This window comes from Tasmannia lanceolata, unplaced genomic scaffold (genome assembly GCF_043159265.1).
Source record: "Tasmannia lanceolata isolate RefF3 unplaced genomic scaffold, GAP_Taslan_0.1 ptg000006l, whole genome shotgun sequence".
Classification (NCBI taxonomy): domain Eukaryota; kingdom Viridiplantae; phylum Streptophyta; class Magnoliopsida; order Canellales; family Winteraceae; genus Tasmannia; species Tasmannia lanceolata.
In genome coordinates, this window is record NW_027518683.1 from 15,581,082 (window position 1) to 15,607,901 (window position 26,820).

General features: G+C 39.7%; 1 protein-coding gene across 2 annotated transcripts; it reads left to right on the forward strand.

The window, feature by feature from the left end:
• Positions 1-1,204: 1,204 nt before the first annotated feature.
• Positions 1,205-24,294, forward strand: LOC143879878 (chaperone binding / ATPase activator). 2 transcript variants are annotated; one of them, XM_077382531.1, is made up of 7 exons: positions 1,205-1,748; positions 3,265-3,318; positions 3,439-3,519; positions 4,497-4,566; positions 4,656-4,744; positions 18,697-18,732; positions 23,923-24,294. In XM_077382531.1, exons 1-7 carry the CDS (start codon positions 1,593-1,595, stop codon positions 24,055-24,057), a joined length of 621 nt encoding a protein of 206 aa, XP_077238646.1. In that variant the 5' UTR covers positions 1,205-1,592; the 3' UTR covers positions 24,058-24,294. The 2 variants fall into 2 exon arrangements, with proteins under 2 accessions (XP_077238646.1, XP_077238647.1); XM_077382532.1 differs by lacking the exon at positions 18,697-18,732 and having other exon boundaries at positions 1,215-1,748.
• The last annotated feature ends 2,526 nt before the right edge of the window (positions 24,295-26,820 follow it).

Sequence of the window (26,820 nt, forward strand, 5' to 3'; positions counted from 1 at the left end):
ATCATGGTTTATTTGTATTCAAGCTCGTGAGAAACAAAACCATTAAAATATGAGTTATCTTTTAAGGTGAAGAAAAATGTGCACAGTATTAATAGAGAGAAAGAAAATCCTTGGAGAGAAGATAAATGCAAAATGCAATGGATGCAATGAGAATGATCAATGCAAAGGATGAAGACAAAGAGAGACATCTAGGCCTGAAAGAGTTAAACAACCCTCATCAATGTTAAAAGGATTATCATAGAGAGAAGGTAGAAGATAAAGAAGAAGAATGCAAGTTTTGAGATGTTCAAACCATGGGACGATAAAGGAGGGCGGGTAAGTGTAAGGAGCAAAACCGCCAAGACAATTGGGACGCCATGTCTACGCTCCAAGATCCTCATCGTCTGATTAGCCTTGTTCTTCTCTTTCTTCTCCTTCTCCTTAGATCAAACTGATAAATTCATGGGATGGGTGAGGCTAAAGATGACCAAAATACACATCTCTTATAAAAATGAAAACATATTAAAAAAATACTCTCAAATCAAGACAAAAGGGAAAGTAAAAAAATGGGAATCCATATTCCATTGCTTCTTCTTCTATATTATGGTTAGACTATGCAACATTTAATTTAATATCAGGAAATTGAGCCAAACAACTTTTTTGATTTATTAGTTTGATTTTTAACGTTTATCATCCCTTTTCTTTATCGGAAGGTAAGCTGGGATCGAACCTCCGACCTCTAGGTGGAAAAGCAATGCCTTTACTATAGAGCTAGAGGCTCAATCTTTTATGTTTAATGCGGCTGCATGTTTGTCATTCCTTATTCATGGGACAGTTATTAGGCCCTGTTCGTTTCAGACTGTTGCAGCCAACTGTGCGCCCCAAACCGATTATTGGACTCCAAACTAAACTTAATTTGGAGTCCAATAATCAATTTGGGGGCCACAATCAGGTGCAACAATCTGAAACGAACAGACCTACGGGTGCCAACTTGGGTCGGTTTGATGCCCACCCGATCCGACCGGACCGAGTAACCCTTTCTTCCAATCCGACCCGACCCTACACTACACGGCTACCTAAGTTTTTAACCTTACAAAAATAATTGATAAAAAATGTCGGGTTTCACTCGGCCTGGTTGCCAAACCCTCAACTCGAACCGTACCCGAATCAGAACTCGACCCGTACTCAACCCGATCCGACTTTCTTTAGGGTTGAACCCAACCCGAGTTGCACCCGTACATCCTCTCCTCCAGCCTCCGCCTCCGATAATTAAAAAAAAATACAAAAGAAAAACGTTCGAAGCTTCACGAAGAATCGTGATTTGCACCGTTGATTCCATCAGCGGTCAAGAAGACTCGAGACCGAAAACACCCTCCCTTAAAAACTTCCCCGCAGTCATCGGAAGCTCCCTCCCAACCTAATATCTCTCCATCCAACCTGCCAAAAAACTCGTAAATTTTTCTAGGTTTCGGTTTATTTAGGAAACAAGATCCCGTTCAAAGTCGAAGCTTTTCTCAATCCTACTCGTTAATTTCACACAGATCCCTCGATTTCTAGAGATCTGTGAATCCTTTGTTTCCTTCCTTTGATTGGGGATTTTTAGGGTTTTGGAAATGGAGAGTGAGGCTACAGAGAAACAATCGTCCTACAGGTATTGGGTTAGGGAATCGAGGGAAGACGCCGCCCCACCGCCGGTCCCTCGCAAGCTCTCGGCCGAGGACATTTCCAGCCAATCCCAGCCCTCCGCTCTTGGATCTGTCTGGAATCAGGTAATCAAAGATTTTTATTTTATTTTTTGTTTGAATTTCGAATGTTTCTTTTTTTATTTAATTGTTATGTATTAGCAATGTTAGGTTGTATGTAATTTCTCTATTTTTGTTCTTCTTGGTGATTTTGATTGTAAGTGCATGTCAATCTATGACTAGCTTTCATTATTCGGAACCCTGTTTGGATTGCAGGAATTTTGTAGAAATGTTTGGGAAGGAAAATTCTTCCTAAAATTTCCAACTTATTTTTACACACTAAAAAAAGATAAACTGAAACAACCATATTCAATTTTTATTTAGAGGGACCTTCAATTTATGATAATATCCAACATCACAATCTTATCACTTCTCTCTATTTGTGGAAAGAAAAAGTTTTCCTAGGAATTTGTTTTCCATCAGAAATGTTTTTCTTGAAATTTAAACAGGGCCAAGGATCTTGGCTTTTGCATTTTTGCTATTGTTGTTTTGAGTTAGAAAATGGGTGAATAAAAAAGCCCATAGAGAAGAAGGAAGAGACGAGGGAAAAAGGGGAGCTTCTACTTGCCATCTTAACTCCATTAACGACCATACGAATGTGGGGTCATTAATTCTCCATGTTGGGTATAATCAGCAGTTCACAACGCCATCTTGAAAAAAAAAATTGAAAAGAAAAGGAGAACCGTGAAAAGGAGAGACTATGGAAGAACAATATTTTATGATCTACACTTAAAGGAGGATGTACTGAAATTATCACTGTACTTGGAAGATTGATCCAGATGCACTCCAAGTGACTGATTTGCCAGTTTGAGTGTACTTAAGGAAAGATGGGATGAAGATTTACAAGTTTAAGCATCACATTTCACTGTTGTAGATCAAAGCTCTCTTTGGATGGAAAGACCTGACAACTATCCAATTCGATTATTATATCTACCGCTTAGGCCTTGTTCGTTTGGGATTGTGGCAGCCGATTGTGATTATTGGACTTTAAATTACATTTAATTTTAAGTCCAATAATCACAAGCGGCTGCCACATTCCCAGACGAACAGGGCCTTAATCAAAATAAGCAAACTTAATAACCTGCCTTCATAGCAATCGCCCTAGAATCAAATTTCTAGCCACTCAAGAAAGGAACCTCAGCAACTAAATCTTTATCCAAACAAGAGAATTCCATAGCTCCAGAGGAACATGATAGTTCACATGAGAGATCAAAGAAGGTAGTTCTAGAACAGTCACATGGACCTAAGAAACTCATTTTCATCTCTTGGAAAATCTTCATATTCCTTTGCTTGTGCTGGAGCTTATTGGGGTCCTCTTTAGAAAATCTTCATATTCCTTTGCTGGTGCTGGAGCTTATTGGGGTCCCCTACATCATTTGCTATGTACTTCGAGAACTCGAAAAAAGCAGCTCATAAACTTTAATCTGTATCAGGGTTCAATCGGAAAGCAAGCTTGATTCCATTAAATTAGTAGGTAATTGTTTTTTTTTCTTTTTGGAACTAATGACCTGTTCTGGAAAATAACTGCTTTAACTTATTGTAGGCTGGAACTTGGGAGGAGAAGAACCTTAATTCATGGGCAAGCAATAGGATAAAGGTTTGTAAGTACCTTTATTAACTCCTTAAGTTGAAAAATTGGTTGAGTTATGCATTCTGTTTATATTTGAACTTCTGCATCAGCCATTTGAATTATAATGTCTTTGGTTTTCAATTGCAGGAGTTGCTTACTTCTGTGGGCTGCTTGGAGTTTTCAAGTGGCAAAGCAGACATTGCAGAAGTATCAAAATGTGCAGGCGATGTGAGTTTTTCCTTTTAACTATTTGATTATGTTTAAGTTGTGATTCCGTTTTTTGTATAAACAGAAAAATGAAAAATGAACAAGGATTTCTATGAATGTCCATGAGGATTCATGCAATTTTGGTCCAGGGGGTATCAGATGTGTTCCTAGTTCTTTTATCTAATTGAAACTTGGTTCTATGGACTCGATCACTAGCTTCTTCGAATGACTCGTAACCCTTGTTGATGTAGCTCCACCTCTTGGTCTTCTAGTCGAAGCTTCACCCACATATTTAGAGTTCATCATTGTTGGGCGTTCAGGGGGTCAATTAGTTGACAGGTTATAGGCAGACCAATACTCCTCCCAATTGCCAGTGTGCTTCCTCTTAATCATATTCCACTGGTTAACATGTTCAAACACTTCGTGCATTGGTGTTATTTGATCTTCTAAGTATCTTGAAAAGTGCCTTCTTGTTTTTTGCCAAAAAAAGCTGCCTGTAAAGGGTATCTTCTGAATTTTCTTCAAGAAAATCTTTTGACTTTACTTCTTGTGCTTTCGAAAGAGATGATTAATTACTATTTGCATGTATCTTCTGCTTAGAATGCCATCTCATTCTTGAATCTTGAGAATCATGACTCCGGAGAGAGTTGGTTGCATGTACTTTCAGTTATCATGTAGAAACAAGGACGGTTGCCTCTTCTACTTCTTATTTGTTGCCAAACAAAAGCTGCCTGCGAAAGGCATCTTCTAAGTTTTCTTCAGCCTTGATGTCAAGGTGATTAATTGCTATTTGCATGCATCTTCCGCTTAGTGTGCCATCTCACTCTGAAATCTATAGAATTGTGACTCCTGGGAGAGATGGTTCCTGAGATAGCTTATTTTCTGCTTTCTGTTGACTCTTCTACTTCTTTCTAATTTCAGTAATTATGTAGGAACAAGTTTGGTTTTGCTTTCAGACTGGATCTTTGGCTGACATTAAACCCTTGAATTTTTATCAGGCATTCTTGGTGACTGTGCGACACAAGAAACGTGTTGGCTACACATACGAATTAACTTTGAAAATTAAAGGCAAGTTATAGCAGTGCAGGATTTCCTTCTTTTTTTTCTTTTGTTTTTTCATTATTTGTATTTATCAAATATCTATGTAATGGGCATAGGTGAATGGTCAGTCAATGAGGAGAGGAAGAATATCAAGGCCCACATAGATGTCTTGGAGTTTTCATACGGTGAATTGGACGACTTGCAGGTATGTGCCATAGCATCTTGTAAGCGTTTAAGCTTCGCTGCTGGAAAATTTCTTTTTGAAGAAAAAGAAGAATTCAAAAGAGAGAAGGGAAAATGGCCATTAGACTGATAAAGAGTTGAGTAAATTAGTACTTTTAGACTGTGTCAACAAGTCTGACATAGACTGGTTTGTTTGTTTGTCACACATGCCCACACATACACAATCTACTTATGTGTGTGTGTGTGTGTGTGCGCGCGCGCGTGCGTTAGTTATAAGTTGTCATATTTTAATATTGGGGAGATTTTGATCATTTTGACCAATCCCGATATTTCTGACTTGTAACTTGAATTCTGATATGGTGAATGAATTGAGTTTTTGACTTCCATATGAAATCTCTCCTCGTTCCTTGTCTTCATTGATTCATCAAATTAAGTCAAAAACCTCTCCTCGTTCCTTGTCTTCATTGATTCATCAAATTATAATTATATTTGACATGGTATCAGAGCCATATGATCAAGATAAACACTAAAAAGCACCTTTCTCATCTTTTTAAAGGTATTTCTGCTTCCACAATTTCAATGAAGTTGCTATTCTCTCTTTTCTTCGTATTCGTCACTTCATATTCTCACAACTCTTAATATCTTCTCCATTGTCATCTTTTCCCTCTCCGCATTTCCTCTTCTTTTAAAATAATATATAATAATCAAATCTCTTCTTCTCTTTACCCCTTCTTAGACTAAGGTTTTTCCTCATCCCGCTCAAATTGTTTTCCCTTGTTCTTTTTCTCTTGCTTACATGCGCCCCACTTATGTGAAGTTCTTATTAGCAAGTCTATTAAGCTCCTTTTATTTCTTTTCTTTATCTTTGAATAGTAAGCTCATTTATTTCTAGTAGGCCCTATTTCTTTGACTTGAATAAAAGGTGTGTTTTTCCACCCAACTCTAAAATAGGTGCATTTTAACATCATCTTAATAAAAATTAACAAACCCTACCTTTACCCTTCCTGACAAAAATTTCAATACCCATTCTTTCTCTTGTGGTCTCCTCCATCAATTCCAGCCCTGTGCACCCTTTCCCTTCACTTTGTCAATAGCTCATCTACTATTTGATCCCATGATCTTCATCCTCTTCATTATATGTCCTGTCCTACATTTTGACCTCCTTCCCTACCCTCGTCTCTAACCTTGCATAATGATCTCTTTTTGTTCTCGTCTCTCTTCTTTATTCGCCCAATCCTTCCCTATGTTATTTGATTCTCTGAGCTTGTTATAAATCAAACTTTCACACGATAATTTCTTACTTTGGAACGTCAAATCCTCCGTTTTCGTGCTTGAGGGATTCTTGATCTATTTGGGGGTTTAGTTATACTCCCAGATGCAATAATTAGGATATAAAAGGTTGAGGGAGCATCTAATGATGGGAGTTCCAAACGCACTACCACCCTTCTTTGGGAGAGCAGTCTCGAGTCCCGACTATGATTCTTGGTATGCCAAGGATCAACTTAATGCTACATTTTCTAGACCTATCAAAAGATTTACATGCTTTCTATTCCTTCCAGTGTAAAGCCCATATCGTGCATTTACAAAACAAGGGGAACCCGCAATACAAGAGTATCTCGCCAAGATGTTGTCTCTTTTACCAGTTTGTCGCTATTCAACAATTTGTGAATGATCGTGATAAAGTCAATACACTCCTTAGGGACTTGGCAATGACAGCACCATGTTTACTACTTTCACACTCTCTTAGTCATTCCTACCTTTGTTGAGATTCAAGTGTTGCTATTTTATCGCCATGGTTGATTGTCTGCTAGCAAATTCTATGAAACATCAGCCATGCCTTCCACGACCAACACAATATCTCAGGACTTCTTTGAAGTGTTGTATTGGAACAACACAAATTAATCCAGAAGTAGTCATGGACTAGGTAAAAAATTTCCGTATTATCAACAACAATAGTCATATTACCCTCAAAGACAGGAACTAATCATTCTCTCCTGGGACAATAGCTGCAACAACGTGATAACAGTCTTTATCTTGTGCGTTCTTGGCTATCTGGCCTCCTACTTTATTGCCCTGCCTCAACCGATATATGGGTTTTTCGGTTTTCGTGAGCACAATGTAGGCTTTTTTAATGATAACGATTTTATTGGCAGAGAAACAGAGGGGAGAGCCCCACGACCGAGGTGGTTAGATTCGTTAGAACAACCGAGCAACAACAAAAGACATCATACAATCAACCAAGTATAAGAAAAATACATCGAGGGAGGTAGTAAAAAATCTCCAAATGAGTCCTCGCGCCAATCTATCCACATCACTATTAGCTGATGTCATAATGTGCTGAAATTAAACCAGGTACCCTTCAAATTGATAATGGATCTCTTCAATAATATCTGTGAACCTCCAAGGATTACTCCTCTCCAGCCAACGGATAACATTAAGGGAGTCTACTTTCACAATTAGCCGTCCTAAGTCGGTACTCTCAGTAAGTTTGATGTCTTGAAGAATCACCCTTACTTCGGCCTCATTGGAGTCCTTCACTCCAATGGTGTAATAACCGGTAAAAATATATAGGTGAGTAATCATCGGCATTACCAAATAGTCACTATTCAAAAATTACTATTTACAGTGGGTCCCACACAAGCGGGGCCCACATAAGCGGGCCCCACATTAGCGGGTCCCACACAAACGGGTCCCACATCAGCGGGTCCCACACAAGCGGGTCCCACATCAGCGGGCCCCACAACAAGCAGGACCCACAAATAGCGGGTCACGCCACAACCACTATAGTTGCACTTACCAATAAAAATAATAATTAATGAGAAATCATTATTGTTAATCTTATTTAAGAAGATGGTGGGTGAAATCATTATTGTTAATGGTGGGAGAAATCATTATTGTTAATCTTATTTAAGAAGATGGTGGGAGAAATCATTATTGTTAATCTTATTTAAGAAGATGGTGGGTGAAATCATTATTGTTAATGGTGGGTGAAATCATTATTGTTAATCTTATTTTAAGAAGATGGTGGGTGAAAATACATCTATAAATAGAGAAAGAAAAGAAGAAAAAAAAAAGAAGAGAAGAAAAAAAGAAAAGAAAAGAAAGAAAAGAGAAGTAAGGAAATAGAGAGAAGAAACCATTGGTCCTTCTATTCTTCTTCAACCTCCATCATTCTTTTACAACAAGTAAGTGTCTTTATTTTTAAATTCTTGGATTTCCACATCTCATGTATCACAAAAACCATGCTCAAATCTCACGATTTCATCATATGCAAAACCCATATCTCTGTTAAAAATAAATAATTAAGGTTGTTGTAAACAAATGAAACTAGGCAAAAGGAGGGGCATATACAATCGTGACCTTGTCTTCTCTTTCCTCTCACGCCCAAAATTTCAGCAGAGAGAGAGAGAGAGAGACTCGTTCAAAACAAAATAAATAAGAAAATAAGAAAGAAAAGAAGAATAGAGGGAGAGGAAGAAAAGACAAGGAGGAGACTTACCTAACCATATGAATACGTGCGTACTGTTATATAGTTAAATCAAAAAAAAAATTATATTTACATTGATATATGCGAAATTATGTGCCTGATTTACCGTATTTAATCTGAAATATCTATTGTATTACATGGGCATATACACTTAGGTTTAAACCTGGAATTTGTATATATTTAATTTGTGCTTACATGTACGTATATATCTATAGATTTTAATTATAAAATTTAAATCCTAGTACTGTTTTGTACCTTAAACGAGATCACCAAATATGTCCAGATTTATGTTCTATATATATATAAGTATTGAGGTCCAAATGGGACCAGATTTTCACACTGTTGGTCGAAGATTTTAGGACCAAAAGTGGGCCAGGTTGTGTTTGAAAATGAGAGCATCTTATGTCTCCAAAAACGGGACAGATTTATGTACTGTATGTGTGTGTATCTCCGAGCCCAAAACAGGACAGATTTATACACTGTACGTGTGGGTGTTTTTGGGTTCCAAACATACCAGATTTATGAGCTTTGGGTGTGTAATTCTTGAATCCAAAAACGGGACAGATTTATGTACTGTATGTGTGTGTATCTCCGAGCCCAAAACAGGACAGATTTATACACTGTACGTGTGGGTGTTTTTGGGTTCCAAACATACCAGATTTATGAGCTTTTGGTGTAGTAATTCTTGAATCCAAATCTGACAGAAATGGGGTATAAGTATTCGCATAAACCACTATACAAATAATGGTATGTGTGGTCTTATTTTCAGGATAATCATTTCCTACTCTATTGGGACTTTTCAGGTTCTAATTTCACTCACATTTCCAAGTTTGAAAAGGCAGGTGACAGCTAGACCTTGTCTTGTAATGGTATTCAATATAATTGTCTATGCAATATAGCTCTGCTTATAAATTGCTTGATAAATACCTGCTTAGTGAATTTATACTCGCTTGCCTGGAATCAAATGAATGCAGGAAGAAAGGCAAAGGTAAGTAATTCCATACATGTTGCATACATGGGGTAGAGTGAAGGGGAACTTAAGGGTGTGGTGGAATCATCCTGGGACCTAAGGTCCAAAGGCCAACGCGAGAAGCGTGTACTGCCTTTCGTTGGCAAACCAACCAAAAAGGGAAAGTATCCCCGAGGGATAGTATCCCCGGCTCGGCAAATGCGAGACCGTAATCCAAGTCCATAACGTCACTACCTTCAGACAGGGGTAGTGGGTAGTCGTGCGGCAAGGACACCGGCAGAAAAATAAAATGAAAAAGTCAGAAAAGAACTGACCGAAAAATAAATGGGGGAAAAGCCGGATGTACCTGGGGAATGTGCTGTCTCATAATTGTTGCATACATAGTATAAATTGAAATTATTGTCATTGCTTTTATTTATATTGCCATGGGCATTGTAATCTTTATGATATTGTTTCTAGACATTATTGAGGATGTGGATTATATTGTATGCACTGTTATTATTGTCTCTTTTACTTTGCTCGGTCTCTGGATGACCCTGCTCTGACGTTGATTCCTCCACCACAGGGGTTGAGGCATTAGAAGGCGGAGCATTTGCAAATGAAGGAACCATGGGATAAGGGACTGTGTGATCAGAGAGTTTATTCCTGGAGTCTTTGCATTTTGACGCCTTGCGTCATTTACCATTTCTATCGATACTTTGTTATGATAAGACATATTCAAGTTGTAATAAGATTCTATCGTGGTTGATGCTTGTAAAAAAAAAAAAAAAATTATTTCCATGATTTTTACTTTCTTTTGCTCGTAGCGACTCGACGGAAATCGGGTCGTTACAGTTGTGGTATCAAAGCCAGGTTTTACGGAAAATCTGGTGCTTGTGGGTTGAGTCGTTAATTTGGGTTAGATAGGTAATAGGTGACATATGATATGTCACACCTTTAAGGTCAACCGAGAATTCGAACGAGATAGGAGAACTACCCTAAAAACCTTAGTAAGTAAACAATTGATTAGAAACTTCATGGTACCTCGAAATTTAGTTGTGAAATAAAGAGATTTCGTTCTGACCCATAGTTTTCTCCTCATTCCATGTATTCTTGTATCTTATAGATGTATTCAAGAAGGAAGCAAACTGGCAGTAATGGCAACACTAACCAAGCTCCTGCGCCTGACAACAATACCCAGGGCCCAACTCAGGATCAGAATCAAGATGACCTACAATTACTGGCTGAAATCCTCAGGACAAATCAAGAGGCAAATCAAGCAGCTCTTCAGGCCATTGCAGCGAGCATTGGGACTCGTCAGGAGCCAAGATATCATGAGGATACCACTCAAGTCCATAGACAGTTCAGGGACTACCATCCCTCTGAATTTAATGGAGAAGGAGAACCCTTAGCAGCTGACCATTGGTTAGTTGAAATGGAAAGGATCTTCGCAGTGATGAATTGCACTGATACTCAAAGGATCCGCCTTGCATCATTCCAACTAAAAGACGATGCCGGTGTTTGGTGGCAAACAGTAGAAGAAAATTACCCGACGGTTAGGAACGAAACTTGGGACCAGTTCAAATCACGATTCAACAATCAATTTTTCCCTTCGCATATCAAGGACCAGTTAGCAGGACAGTTTGCAGAACTGAAGCAGGGAACGTTGACGGTGGCTCGATATGGGGCCAAGTTTAGGGCTTTGTCGCGCTATGCCCCGGGTTATGCAGCGACAGAAAATGATAAGGTTAGAAAATTTGTTAGCGGTCTTCGTCCTTCCATTAAGGCGAGTATCGTTAACCTTGGTTCTAGGACCTTGGCAGAGGCCTGTGAAAAGGCCGAAGTGGCGGAAGACTGTGAGAAGTCAGTACAGGCAGCTAGATCTCAATCTATTATTAGCAGGAATCAGGGACCCCCACCCAAAAAGCAGAGGACGGATGGTGGTTCGCAATCCAAGACCTTGTGCTCTCTTTGCGGAAAATTCCATTCAGGCCAGTGTTGGAAAGCAATGAATGTCTGTTTCAATTGTGGAGATCCCAACCATAAGCAGAGGGATTGCCCTAAGAAGAAGCGCCAGCAGTATGCTAGACAGCCATATCAGCAGCAACAGCAGGCTCTTCCTAGACCTCCATACCAGCCGCAGCAGCAAAATCAGTGGAGGGGAAACCCAAATCTCATACCAGTTCAAGGAAGAAATGCACCCCAAGCTCCTATCAATCGGGTCTTTGCCTTAAGTCAGCGCGATGCTGAAGCATCTGATGCAGTTATCGAAGGTCAGCTTCTCGTTAATGGTATATCTGTTCATGTCTTATTTGATTCTGGCTCTACATTATCATTTATATCGCCTGATTTTGTTCGAGAATTAGCTTTATCTCCTGTACCCTTACTACATCCGTTGAGAGTGGTCACACCAGTAGGTGATGTAGTAATTACTAACTTGGTATGTAAGGGTTGCAAAATTAAAATTGAGGACCGGGAGCTTTTGGGAAACCTTGTATTACTGAATATGAATGACTTCCAGGTCATCTTAGGCATGGACTGGTTGGCGTCTTATCACGCCAGTGTGGATTGTTTCCATAAGGTAGTGGTGTTCAGAATACCCGGAGAGGAAGAATTCTTGTTTGAGGGTGTGAAGCGCCCTGGCAAGATCAAAATTATTGCTGCATTAAGGGCCCAGAAAATGTTAAGTAAGGGATGTGAAGGTTTCTTGGCGTATGTGAAGAAAGAAGATGATGGTGTAGGGTTATCAACAGCTGATATTCCCGTGGTGAGTGAATTCCTTGATGTTTTTCCAGAGGATCTCACGGAGTTGCCTCCCCACAGGGAGATCGACTTCACCATTGCTCTCGAGCCAGGAACCTTACCCATTTCCAAAGCACCTTATCGGATGGCCCCTGCCGAGTTGAAGGAATTGAAGGAACAGTTGTCTGAGTTGCTCGAGAAAGGATTCATCAGGCCAAGTTCTTCGCCGTGGGGTGCTCCTGTTCTATTTGTTAAAAAGAAGGATGGCAGCCTCCGTTTGTGCATCGATTATCGGCAACTGAATAAGGTTACTATAAAAAATCGTTATCCTTTGCCTAGGATCGACGATCTTTTTGACCAGTTGCAGGGAGCTTGTCATTTTTCTAAGATTGATCTCAGATCAGGGTATCATCAGCTTCGTGTCAAAGATGAGGACATATCCAAGACAGCTTTCAGGACCCGATACGGTCATTTTGAATTCGTGGTAATGCCATTTGGATTGACTAATGCTCCAGCTATCTTTATGGATATAATGAACAGGATCTTCAAACCCTTCTTAGATCAGTTCATTGTAGTATTTATTGATGATATACTCATTTATTCTAAGTCCAAGGAAGATCATGCAGAGCATCTGAGAAGAGCACTTGAAACTTTGAGGCAGAATCATTTGTTTGCCAAGTTTTCGAAGTGCGAATTTTGGTTAGAGAGCGTGACATTCCTAGGTCATGTGGTCTCTAAGGAGGGCATCTCGGTGGACCCAGCTAAAGTCGAGGCAGTGTTGCATTGGAAACAGCCGTCTAGCGCAACTGAAGTCAGGAGTTTCTTGGGGCTAGCTGGTTATTACCGAAAATTTGTTGAGGGATTTTCGGCATTGGCTGGTCCTCTTACCAAGTTGACTAGAAAGAATGTCAAGTTTATTTGGGCAGAGGAGTGTGAGCTCAGTTTCCAGGAATTGAAGAAGAGGTTGACTTCGTCACCTGTTCTTGTCCTTCCTTCTGAAGGAATGGATTTTGTTATTTATAGCGATGCTTCCATAAAGGGGTTAGGTTGTGTACTTATGCAGGATGGGAAGGTGATTGCATATGGCTCACGGCAGTTGAAGCGGCATGAGGTAAATTACCCTATCCATGACTTAGAATTGGCAGCTGTGGTTTTTGCGCTCAGGATCTGGCGTCATTATTTGTATGGTGTGAAGTTTGAGGTTTTTACGGACCACAAAAGCCTCAAATACCTGTTTGATCAGAAAGAATTAAATATGCGCCAGAGGAGGTGGCTTGAGTTCTTAAAAGACTACGATTTTACATTGAGCTACCATCCAGGTAAAGCCAATGTGGTTGCCGATGCTCTCAGTAGGCAAGGATGTGCTAAACTTGCATGCTTACTGATGGAAGAGTGGAAACTTCTTGAACAGTTTAGAGATTTGACTCTGGATATTTGCAAAGTGGGTGAAAAATCAGTCTTAGCAAATTTTCGAGTTCAGTCAGACTTTTTGGAGTCGATAAAGGCGGCTCAAGCAGATGATGCAGAGTTGATCAAGTTGAAGAAAGAAGTAGATTCCAGACCAGACTTTTCAATTGGGGCAGACGGTTTCTTGTACTTTAAAGACAGGATATGTGTGCCAGCTAAAGAAGATCTCAGAAGGAGTATCTTGGATGAGGCTCATAAGTCTCGCTACACCATTCACCCGGGTAGCACCAAGATGTATCATGATTTGAAAAGAAACTTCTGGTGGAGCGGAATGAAAAGAGAAGTGGCTAGCTATGTTTCGAAATGTTTGACTTGTCAAAAAATAAAGATTGAGCATCAGAAACCTGGAGGCACTCTAAAGCCTTTGGAAATACCCATGTGGAAGTGGGATAGCATTTCTATGGACTTCATCATGGGTTTGCCCAAAACCAAGAACGGTTGTGATAGCATCTGGGTAATTGTTGATCGTCTCACCAAATCTGCACATTTTATTGCCATGAAAAAGACTTGGACTTTGAACAAGTTGGCTGAGGTGTATGTGGCTCAAATTATCAGATTGCATGGAGTACCTACTTCTATAGTATCAGACAGGGACACCAGGTTCACTTCTAAGTTTTGGCATGGGTTGCATGAGGCTTTGGGGTCAAAGCTAAATTTTAGCACGGCCTATCATCCTCAGACGGATGGTCAGACCGAGAGGGTTAACCAGATTGTGGAGGACCTATTGAGAGCCTGTATTCTCGATTTTGGGGGAGACTGGGAGCGTCATTTGCCCCTAGTCGAATTTGCTTATAATAACAGTTATCAGCAAAGTATTCAGATGGCTCCCTTCGAGGCTCTTTATGGTCGTGCTTGTAGATCACCATTGTGTTGGGTTGAAGTTGGTGAAAGGCAGTTGCTTGGGCCGAAATTGGTGGAAGAAACTTCTGAGAAAGTAACCTTGATCAGGGAAAGGTTAAAGACAGCTCAGAGTAGGCAGAAGAGCTATGCCGATCAGCGGCGTAGAGAACTCGAGTTCGCTGAAGGAGATATGGTTTTTGTTAAAATCTCGCCTTTCAAAGCGGTTATGCGGTTCGGCAGGAAAGGTAAGTTGAGCCCTCGTTACATCGGGCCTTATCGCATCTCTAAGCAAGTTGGATCTCGAGCTTATGAGTTGGAATTACCTCCAAACCTTGATAGGATGCATAACGTATTTCATGTATCCATGCTTCGTCTATATCATCCCGACCCTTCTCACGTGCTAGAAGAGGACGAGGTGGAGCTTCAGGGTGATTGGTCCTTTTCGGAAGGGCCTGTGCGCATTCTGGAGCGCAAGGATAGAGTTTTGCGGAACAAGTCGATTCCCCTTGTCAGAGTACTTTGGCGTCACCATGGCGCTAATGAGACTACTTGGGAGCGAGAATCGGATATCCAGAAAAATTTTCCAGAATTATTTGGAGGTACGCTTTTAGTTATTTAGTGATAAAGAGGAATTTCGAGGACGAAATTTTTTTTTTAAGGGGGGTAGAATGTAATAACCGGTAAAAATATATAGGTGAGTAATCATCGGCATTACCAAATAGTCACTATTCAAAAATTACTATTTACAGTGGGTCCCACACAAGCGGGGCCCACATAAGCGGGCCCCACATTAGCGGGTCCCACACAAACGGGTCCCACATCAGCGGGTCCCACACAAGCGGGTCCCACATCAGCGGGCCCCACAACAAGCAGGACCCACAAATAGCGGGTCACGCCACAACCACTATAGTTGCACTTACCAATAAAAATAATAATTAATGAGAAATCATTATTGTTAATCTTATTTAAGAAGATGGTGGGTGAAATCATTATTGTTAATGGTGGGAGAAATCATTATTGTTAATCTTATTTAAGAAGATGGTGGGAGAAATCATTATTGTTAATCTTATTTAAGAAGATGGTGGGTGAAATCATTATTGTTAATGGTGGGTGAAATCATTATTGTTAATCTTATTTTAAGAAGATGGTGGGTGAAAATACATCTATAAATAGAGAAAGAAAAGAAGAAAAAAAAAAAGAAGAGAAGAAAAAAAGAAAAGAAAAGAAAGAAAAGAGAAGTAAGGAAATAGAGAGAAGAAACCATTGGTCCTTCTATTCTTCTTCAACCTCCATCATTCTTTTACAACAAGTAAGTGTCTTTATTTTTAAATTCTTGGATTTCCACATCTCATGTATCACAAAAACCATGCTCAAATCTCACGATTTCATCATATGCAAAACCCATATCTCTGTTAAAAATAAATAATTAAGGTTGTTGTAAACAAATGAAACTAGGCAAAAGGAGGGGCATATACAATCGTGACCTTGTCTTCTCTTTCCTCTCACGCCCAAAATTTCAGCAGAGAGAGAGAGAGAGAGACTCGTTCAAAACAAAATAAATAAGAAAATAAGAAAGAAAAGAAGAATAGAGGGAGAGGAAGAAAAGACAAGGAGGAGACTTACCTAACCATATGAATACGTGCGTACTGTTATATAGTTAAATCAAAAAAAAAATTATATTTACATTGATATATGCGAAATTATGTGCCTGATTTACCGTATTTAATCTGAAATATCTATTGTATTACATGGGCATATACACTTAGGTTTAAACCTGGAATTTGTATATATTTAATTTGTGCTTACATGTACGTATATATCTATAGATTTTAATTATAAAATTTAAATCCTAGTACTGTTTTGTACCTTAAACGAGATCACCAAATATGTCCAGATTTATGTTCTATATATATATAAGTATTGAGGTCCAAATGGGACCAGATTTTCACACTGTTGGTCGAAGATTTTAGGACCAAAAGTGGGCCAGGTTGTGTTTGAAAATGAGAGCATCTTATGTCTCCAAAAACGGGACAGATTTATGTACTGTATGTGTGTGTATCTCCGAGCCCAAAACAGGACAGATTTATACACTGTACGTGTGGGTGTTTTTGGGTTCCAAACATACCAGATTTATGAGCTTTGGGTGTGTAATTCTTGAATCCAAAAACGGGACAGATTTATGTACTGTATGTGTGTGTATCTCCGAGCCCAAAACAGGACAGATTTATACACTGTACGTGTGGGTGTTTTTGGGTTCCAAACATACCAGATTTATGAGCTTTTGGTGTAGTAATTCTTGAATCCAAATCTGACAGAAATGGGGTATAAGTATTCGCATAAACCACTATACAAATAATGGTATGTGTGGTCTTATTTTCAGGATAATCATTTCCTACTCTATTGGGACTTTTCAGGTTCTAATTTCACTCACATTTCCAAGTTTGAAAAGGCAGGTGACAGCTAGACCTTGTCTTGTAATGGTATTCAATATAATTGTCTATGCAATATAGCTCTGCTTATAAATTGCTTGATAAATACCTGCTTAGTGAATTTATACTCGCTTGCCTGGAATCAAATGAATGCAGGAAGAAAGGCAAAGGTAAGTAATTCCATACATGTTGCATACATGGGGTAGAGTGAAGGGGAACTTAAGGGTGTGGTGGAATCATCCTGGGACCTAAGGTCCAAAGGCCAACGCGAGAAGCGTGTACTGCCTTTCGTTGGCAAACCAACCAAAAAGGGAAAGTATCCCCGAGGGATAGTATCCCCGGCTCGGCAAATGCGAGACCGTAATCCAAGTCCATAACGTCACTACCTTCAGACAGGGGTAGTGGGTAGTCGTGCGGCAAGGACACCGGCAGAAAAATAAAATGAAAAAGTCAGAAAAGAACTGACCGAAAAATAAATGGGGGAAAAGCCGGATGTACCTGGGGAATGTGCTGTCTCATAATTGTTGCATACATAGTATAAATTGAAATTATTGTCATTGCTTTTATTTATATTGCCATGGGCATTGTAATCTTTATGATATTGTTTCTAGACATTATTGAGGATGTGGATTATATTGTATGCACTGTTATTATTGTCTCTTTTACTTTGCTCGGTCTCTGGATGACCCTGCTCTGACGTTGATTCCTCCACCACAGGGGTTGAGGCATTAGAAGGCGGAGCATTTGCAAATGAAGGAACCATGGGATAAGGGACTGTGTGATCAGAGAGTTTATTCCTGGAGTCTTTGCATTTTGACGCCTTGCGTCATTTACCATTTCTATCGATACTTTGTTATGATAAGACATATTCAAGTTGTAATAAGATTCTATCGTGGTTGATGCTTGTAAAAAAAAAATAAAAATTATTTCCATGATTTTTACTTTCTTTTGCTCGTAGCGACTCGACGGAAATCGGGTCGTTACAAATGGGGCCGGAGAAGGCCCACTTAATGAGCTCAGAACCATCTCTCTCCCTACTCCAGCAGGTCCGAGGTTGTTCATTATCGATCTGTCGAAGTTTATCTTGATTAGGCATGGATCGGGAGGGGACCACCAGGGTGACAACACCTCCATCTTTTCCTCACAAAAGCAAATCTCCCTCCCGCATTGCCAGAGATCATAGCTAGGGATATACTTAAAGCAAGGAAAAGGCTTCACCCAAAATATGGCAAGCGATATGGTCTTCATGAAAAATATAATACGGAGCTCTGGAGGAATTTTTGAATATGCAGGTGTTTGTCTCCTTCCAAATCACCCATATGGTGGTCAATCGCTCCACCCTCCAAAGAATTCGCCCTTTCTTAGGCCAAAGAGCATAGGGCCAACTATGCAGAATCTCAACAAGATTGTGTGGGAATACCCACGCCACCCCAAACCTCCCAAGAATACAACTCCATATGTCTCTGGCTATCCTGCACTAAAAGAAGATATGGCCTACATATTCTCCGGCCTCTAGATAAAAGGCACAATGATTGACAATGAGTATCTTACGACTACGCAAGTGATCAACAATCATAATCTTTTCTAGAAAAGTAGACCATCTGAATGCACACATTCTAGGCAGTGCAGGAATATGCCAAATCCTATAAATATGCAAGGTTAGTGTGCTCGGAACAATATGGTGATAGAAAGACAGAACGCAAAATGCCCCGGAGGAGTTCTAGATCCAAACCCTTTTATCCATTCCTTCCTAATGAACGTGGATTAAAGAGCATTCAGCAACAAAGCCACACTTTTGATCTCCCCATAAGAAATTCTGCTGGAACTTAACCTTCCAGAAAATCTGCCTGTCTACCCACTCAAAGGAGTCTTGGACATTAGCTTCTTTATCTGTGGCCACAGCATAGAAATCAACAACATCTCCATCAACTGTAGCCGACCATACTGTGGTTGATTGCTACTACTGATATAAGCCTGTGTCTTCCCATGCATCTCCAGTTCTTCTGGCTCATTATATGGGCGACTTAACACAAATATCATTCATGTTTTGTGGATTGTAGATACAAGTGCAGCCCATCACATTACAGATGATGCAGGTAACACACGAGTTCATCTATTCCCTATTTCGGTTCATATGGCATTATCATGTGCCAAAATTGTAATCTTGGTAAACATTGTGAACTTTTCCTTTCCAACTTATTCATCTGATATTTAGGGTCCAAAACTTGTTGCATGATTGCATCTAGATATGTTTCTCGCTTTTATGTTATTTTGTGGATGATTACTCTTGTTTTCCATGGAATTATTTTCGTAAAATTCAATCCCATGATCTCTCTGCATTCATTTATTATCACATTGTTGTTACCGAGCATCACACTGCTCATATTTCTTTATTTTGCAAAGTGATGGAGGATGTATGCCTCAAGAATGTGGGGATTTTTGCCGTACGCATGGTATCCATCAACTGTTTTCCTATCCACATACTCTGTCTTAGAAAGAAGTAGCTGAAAGGAAGCACAAACATATAACGATAGCTGACCTTTTTGAAGATCTTTCATTACAAAGCACCAAAACACGTACAGACAGGATATCCATATGACCGTTCACATCATCAACATGTTCTCCTTGATTACTCTTCCGACAGTTATCTCTCACACTATGATTATTCACACCTTCGCTCTTGGGGCTACTTATGCTCATGTTCCTTCCAATATCTGTTGAAAGTTTTCTCTGAAGCTGCTACTCATATTTTTGTAGGCTAGAGTGGAGTGACCACCATAAGGGGTATATATATGCCATTTGTGAGGTTGTAGTTACTAGTTACCACCATAAGGATTACAGTTGTTATGCACCATCAACCAAGAATACGATGTGTCATTTGATAAGTTTATGACCCACTGACAATTGGGCATGAGATTAAGGGGGAGAGTACTTGTCTTTGAGATATCGATGTCATCACAACCACTTTAACCTCTAAGCCCCTCCTACAAATGACATGGGACACCTCATGCAGCTACATGACCAGCATTATGCCCGAATGCCCGTTGTAAAAATATAAAGCAAGTACTGGAAACTCTACTGCTCAAAGGTGTTGATGAACCTACAACATTCACTGAGGAAGTTTCTTGTGACAGGTGGTTAGAGGCTATGCAAGTAGATAGTAAATATACTAGGAATGATATATGTGATACTGATAGTAGATATACCAGCAGGTAGGAACATGGTAAATGGGTGTACAAACTCACCTGGTGGGACCACCATTAGACAGAAGGCTAGATTAGTGGCCAAAGCTTCAATCAAAGACATGGACGACTATGATTAGGATTTTATATATTTAAGAGTGTTGAGGTGAGATTTATCTTGGATTTGACTAACATATTTGGGTATACCTTTTGATGGATGTTAAAAAAGCTTTCCTACCAGGCCACTGAAGGAGGAGGAGATTTACATGGAACATCTAGAAGGCTTTAGAAGCAACCATGTATGCAGTCTCAAAAAAGGCAATCTATGGGCTAAAGCAGGCTCGAGTATGGTTTGATAAGCTTCATCTAGCTCTCAGAAGCAGTCAGTAGAAGAAGCAATATGATGACTTTCTATTTGTCAAGTGCACTCAATTATGGATGGTTTTGGTCATGGTATATCATTACAGAGAAGGACAATGTGGGCATTTAGAGACTCAAATATAAAAAAGGGCAACCCAGTGCACGAGGCTCCCGCCATTGCGGGGTCTGGAGAGGGCTGCGTAAAGATGTACATTGCCTTGCCCCTGGTTTGTGGAGAGGCTGTTTCCGTGACTCGAACCCGTGACCACCAGGTCACAATGGAGCAACCTTACCATTGCAGCAAGGCTCGCCCTCTTTGATATGGAGCCTAAAGAAATCTTTAGAGACTCAAATATAGCCTAAAGAAATCTTTGATATGTAGGATTTGGTAATCTTCATTTTCTAAGGATGCAGTGAGATTGTCCCAAAGTATGGTCTAGATTCTCTCCACAGGTTTTGGATGATGAATTGCAATCCTGTCGATACTTTACTCCTGCTATTTACAATAAGTCATGTGGAAATGAAGGCAACAGAATAAAATAATCCACACACCTATCGAAGCATGATAGGAGCTCTTGGGAAGACATAAACCAAGTTTGCTACTATTTTATGTGATCCTTGGGAAGAGCACTTAAATGTTGGCAAGCATATCTTGACTCTTGAGGTATCTGAGGGGGCCTTTAGATCATGGACTGTTCTACAATGTTTCTCAAGACAAGCCAATCAAGATGTGTTGTTACTTTCTTGATGCTCATTGGGCTGGAAATCCTGACACATGCAAGTCAGTCAGTCACAGGATATCTTCAATTGATGAACGATTGCTTTATCTCTTGCGCAGAAAGATGAATATATGACCAGGACCACGACCACGACCACGACCACGACTGCAATTGAGCTTACATGGCTAAGATTCCTCTTTCGGGAGTTTCACTTGACGTCATGCTCACATATTGTATTGAGAAAACCAATACTACATCAAGATTGTCACAAAAATCATGCTTTTCATGCCAGCACCAGGCATAATGAGATTAACTACTAGTTTGCTCATGAAAAAGTTGATTACGGAGAAGTCTCTTTATGGTATGTTACAAGTCATAACAAATTGCAGATCTCCCGGAAGGGCTCACAGCTGACCCTCACCAGTATCTTGTGAACAAGCTTAGCATGCCTCAAGGGAACATGTTAGCTTGAGAGGTGGTGTTAGAGGTTGTCATAGTTTTCGGTAAAGGTGTATTTTAGTCGTTTTTACTAAACCCTTTTTTTATGAATTTTTGAATTTTGATGTGATTAATGACTCTTTTTGAATGATCGCCAATTTTATTGTAGATAACTACAAAAGATCAGGAAAAAAAAAACAATAACTACAACGTAAAATTATGGGAGAAGAGAATCAAACAAAGCCAAAGATTCCTTCGACGGGCCAGACTATTGGCCTTCTCGTTTGCCGACCGCCGAACATGCTTAAAACACAAAGGAGGATGATCTCATCCAATCAAACATCTCATCAAAAAGCCTATCGAATCTCCAAGGATGTTTTTTGTGCCCCTTTTAGCCACCTTTTAACATTGAGGGAGTTCCTTTCAATTTTTATTTTTTTTTGAAAAGTAACAAGATTTTATTCCCAGAAACAACTTCCATACAGTGGCGGGGACAAGAGGTCCCCCGTGTGATTAAAAATACATCCCCAACATACACCCACTTACAGGCTACATTAAATACAATTTTCTGTTTGTGGTATCATCCAATTTTAAAGACGGTGATGCTCGTTTCAGCGACGTCAACACCAACTTTCGCCAATTCGTCAGCCCTTGAATTAGCCGATCTCCGTCTATGGCAGATCTGGGGGTGGATGGCTCTAATCAGATCGCGAATCGCATCCAATGTGTTGTGCAGTTCCATGGTCAGCTGCATCGATTCGATGCCCAAGCAATCGTATTTGCAGAATCCCCTTCCACAATCAGTGGTCCCAGATTGTTTTTAGCATACCATTGTAGTCCAAATAGTAGTACTCTCACCTCTGCTTCATTGGCGTCACAGAGTCCCCGACGAACCCGAGTATGTCATAACTGTTCTTCCATCAGCGTCCCTGATGAGGCCGACAATCCCCGCCCGACCCTGATTTCCAATGGTGCTGCCATCGAAATTAAGTTTAAAGCATCCATCTGTTGGTGGTGTCCACTTCGGGGTGAACCTTAGTGTAACTTTCTTCTCTGTAATCACCGTGTTCCAGTTCCGTTAGATGTCACCCACCGAATAGGGAAGCCCCACCTTTCAACGAGACCACTCGATAATAGAAAGCTTGATATCAAGTACAATGTGTTGCCATGTTCTGGTGCTTTTCTGGAAAACTGCAATTGTGCTCCCTCCAAATATGCCATATTATGGCGTATGGAATTGCCAACCACATGGATTGTCCGTGACATCCGTTAAACGCGTCCCTCCAGTTAAGAATTATTTATGAAATGTGGTTCTGTAATATCCATGCTGTACCAAAAAATTTGAAAACAGCCATCCAGATTCGGTAAGCAAAAGGGCAAACAACAAGGAGATGGTCCAGTGTTTCCACCGCATTACGGCATAAGACACACCGGCTTGCCATATGAAAACCATGCCTCATGAGACGGTCACATGTGTTGATGTGACCTCTTCAATTACCACATTATCCACTCTATTGGAAGCCAACAGTTTAATTCCCTGATGGACTGCACGTACCTCAGCCTCCGTAGCATCTGCCTCCCCAATATGACTGCCATAGGCCTATACTATCTCCCCTTGGTCATTCCTTAGCACTCCTCCGATTCCGTCCGGTCCCGGATTACCCAAACTTGAACCATCAAAATTTAGCTTGTTAGTTGAATTTTGATCAATGACTTGTTAGTTGACCCAGATACAAAATCTCTCTTTTCTTCTTCCTATATTCAGTGACATATACTCCATATGAAAACCACTATTCATTTGGGATTGTGAGATTAAGGTGACTTAGTGGAAGTTGCCATAAAATGATAGAAAAAAATGACAAGCTCACGAGAAATAGAAGGGCGTAAACGGACAAATTCTCAAAAGATAAGGGTAAAGAGAGATGAATTATAGGAAGATTGTTAGAGGTTGTTAGGACCTAGGACTTAAGAGGGTTATGGAGAGCTGAAAGGTGAAGAAGGGATAGATGGTAATTTGTTTGGTGTATAGGTCTGCTGGGCATTTTGGGTTTGTTGGGTGGATGTGGGGAGGGGTGTAACAGCGTATTTGAATGAAAAACTGCAAAAAGAACTTTAAACATATGAAATAAAAAATCAAGCTGTAATTGGAAATTAGCTTTCAGCTTCAGCATTTTACTTCTAGAAAAAATTGGTGGGAGGAGAAACTTGTGGTGATCAGATGGAAGGGGTGTAAATTAATATTTAAATAAAATTTACTATAAGTAGTCTAAGAAGTTAAAAATCAAGCCCTTTAAAAAAAAAACCATAACTGGAATAAGCTGCAGATGAATTATTTCATGGACTTGCCCAAGCTAATGAAAAAATTGTTTGAGATACAAATAAGGTTTCAGATCTAGGCTTTCTTATGAGTTCCAAGTTGTGTATTTATCGATATGAGCAAGACTGCATTGCATGCTGACCTTTTCTAACATTTAAATACAAATTATGGCATGGAATTTATATTGGCAATTATTTACCATAAACATGCCAATCGATTTTGAATGTTAAGATTCAATCCTTTTATTTTAACTCCTTGGGTTATCTGCAGATTCAAGTGAGGCTCTCTGAAGAGAAGGATCTTGCCAAGGAAGAGAAGCAGCAAATTTGCAAGGATTTGAGGCTCTTTTTGACGCCCATACGTGAAAAGCTACTTCAGTTTGAACAGGAGCTCAAAGACAGGTAGAAATGCAGGGCCTTTTTGGGTTCCTTGCACCCACTATTTCTCTGTGATGAGTGCTGTTGGAGTGTTGTTAACTATTGGTAATCTAGTTGTTTTATTAACTTTAGATTTATGTACGGGGAATCTGAGCCCCTTAAAAAGCTTCTAGGGGCTTAAAGCTTCTAGAGGCTGCTGTAGTAGTATTTCTGTATTAGAGAACATTCTTTTAGTTTATACTTATAGATTTAAGTTAAGATTGTACGAGGGGATTAAAAGCATTTGGAAAGTGTTAAACACTCATTTGTCTTCAATGTTCAAAAACTTGCTTATCAATGCATGGCCCAAATGAGACAAATTTTGTGAGATAATAAGAAAAAAAAGGAGAAATGGAAGCAGCGGGTAGGTGCTAGGTAATTTAACCATAAGATTTGTTAAATTTTGGGAGAGGGAGACATCGTAATTAACAAGGGAACGATGTAAATTGCAAGCGATAGATTACTTAGATGAAAGAGTTCCATTACTTAGATATCTGGACAATGAAAGAATTCCATCTGGGATTTTCAAATTTTAACTCTTAAGGGGTTTGCTAGGGACCATTGCAGAAGGCATTTTGCAGACTTGCATGAGAGAGCAGCCACAAAGGAAGTGACTGCTCTCTCATGCAACGGTCGGTCTGCAAAATGCATGATCTCTATCAAATCCCTAGAAACAATTATATCAATATATTAGAATATAACTTGTCATGCTGCACGATCAAATATCAAGGGTGATACGTTTGACGTACCACCTCGGCGGGACTTCACTTTTGGGCCACCAAATAATTTCTCAAGTCATAGTCCACTTTTAAGAGTTGGGCGGGGTTTATTTTTTCTCTTTAAACCCAACCCGACCTGAGATTGAGTTGGGGTTTTCAACCTGAACCTGACCCAACCTAGGACCCATGATTTCTAAACCCAACCCAGGTTATTTTCGCGTAGGGTAAAGCCAAGCCCCAGTTGCAACCTTACCTATGTCGTTACCCCTGTTTGAACACCATATAATTTCACATTTTCATTGGAAGAGGGGCAGCAGTAGTTATATGTAAGATCCAGACATCATCCAACTGCTCCTGTTAACGCCACTAGCACTAGACCATTAGAATCACCTTCAAATATATACACACACACATCCTCAAGGCTTCCAGCTAAAGCTACCGGAGAGCCCTTGAGCGTTGATGATGATTTAAAAGCGTGCCTACAAAAGACAAGCCTTTACCCAATTTCGCCATTTCTCATCCCTCTCTTTTTTCTGTAGTAAATATATTCATTTGGAGGGAGAATGCCACCTAGAATTTGCTTACCTTTAGCCAAAGCTTCTTGGTATGGGGAAATAACCTCATGCATGACTTTTTTTTAGCCTTTGAGCTAAGATTTTAGCCAAAAGGCAGTATGCACCAAATTAATTGGTCGAAAATCTATCAGCTCTGTTGCACCTTACTTCTTTGGATTAGGATGATGAAGGTGGCATTGTTTTCTTTTCCCAATTTACCCTTTTCGTGAAATTCATTTAAATTTCATTAAATTAAACTCGATATCCTCCCAAAAGATTTGATAAAATTCCATAAAAATATCTAGCCCGTTCATGCTTAAAGAAACTGTGTTCCAAACTTCTTAAACTTTCCATTCCAACGAAAAGAATCGAGCTGCGATCCGAAGTTAGATTTTGCAAGGCTCTCTGAGAAATATGAGGGTTGTATCTAGCCTACTCATTTCAAGGTTAGGTAGGTTATTTCCAATGGCAGATCAACCAACTCACACTTTTGAATTAATTTCAAAATTATCTGCATACTCATTGTTATTTTCTAAATTGGTTTTTTCGCGGGACCCTTATTATATTGAAGTTAACTCCTACAATCCATGGGCCATTCCATTGATTATAAATATCCATAAACTCCCTCCATAAATATCTTCTCATACTAGACTAAGAAAAAGACCCCCGACTCCCATTTGCAAGATAGGTTGAAGAGAAGAACATGCAGTTCATGATTGAAGAGGTAACAAAAGATTTGAATTAAGGAACAGGCCAACAAGAGCATAGAGAAGTAATTCCTTGTCTGAGATGGGTTGGTTGATGGCTGCAATGGAGTCAGAAAGGGAGTAAGTAGTTAATAGATTGAATGTCTAAAATTGAAAGAAATCATTTCTTGACAGTTTAGAGTTGATAGCCAAGCTGTAGGACACTGGATTGGAATTGATAGGTAAACAAAATAGAAAGACTTCCACACATCTTTAAAAGTTAAGTGACCATGTACTTGAGCTAGAACCTCTTCAATGAGGGTTGCATTAGTCCAACAAGGGGTAGTCTATTAGTTTGAACCGATTGAAGATAAGCAGGGTTAATAATAGGAGTTTATAAACGAAGCCATAAAGGTCTTGATACTTCAGGATCAGAGTGAACTAACTTTTCCATAGAAGAGAATTATTTCTATTGAGTTTAATGGAGAAAGAATGGGTGATATTTGAATGTTGGGGGCTGTAACATGGGAAGGGGAGGAGCTCGGAAGAGATTTCAAGAGATCCAACAGGATAGCCTTGATGGATGAAGAAGCCAATGAAAGTGGAGGTAAGTAAAATTTAAAATAAAACATGAAAACATATAAGAATTTCAACCCCCTCTCTCTTGCTCGTGCTCTTTTACTAGTTGAGATGTTTTAGAAACCGACAAAGGAAACTAAACTGTTCTGCTCCTGACTCATAACAGTAGCAAACCGAATCCAAGCTACGATTTCATTGAGAGGACGGCAGGAAG

Bases quoted from the DNA above. Each gene is read 5' to 3' on its own strand.
- LOC143879878 (XM_077382531.1), top strand. From the start codon at position 1,593: ATGGAGAGTGAGGCTACAGAGAAACAATCGTCCTACAGGTATTGGGTT. The intron at 3,319-3,438 runs GTTTGTAAGTAC...TTTCAATTGCAG, and splicing joins GGGCAAGCAATAGGATAAAG to GAGTTGCTTACTTCTGTGGG. The intron at 4,567-4,655 runs GCAAGTTATAGC...TAATGGGCATAG, and splicing joins ATTAACTTTGAAAATTAAAG to GTGAATGGTCAGTCAATGAG.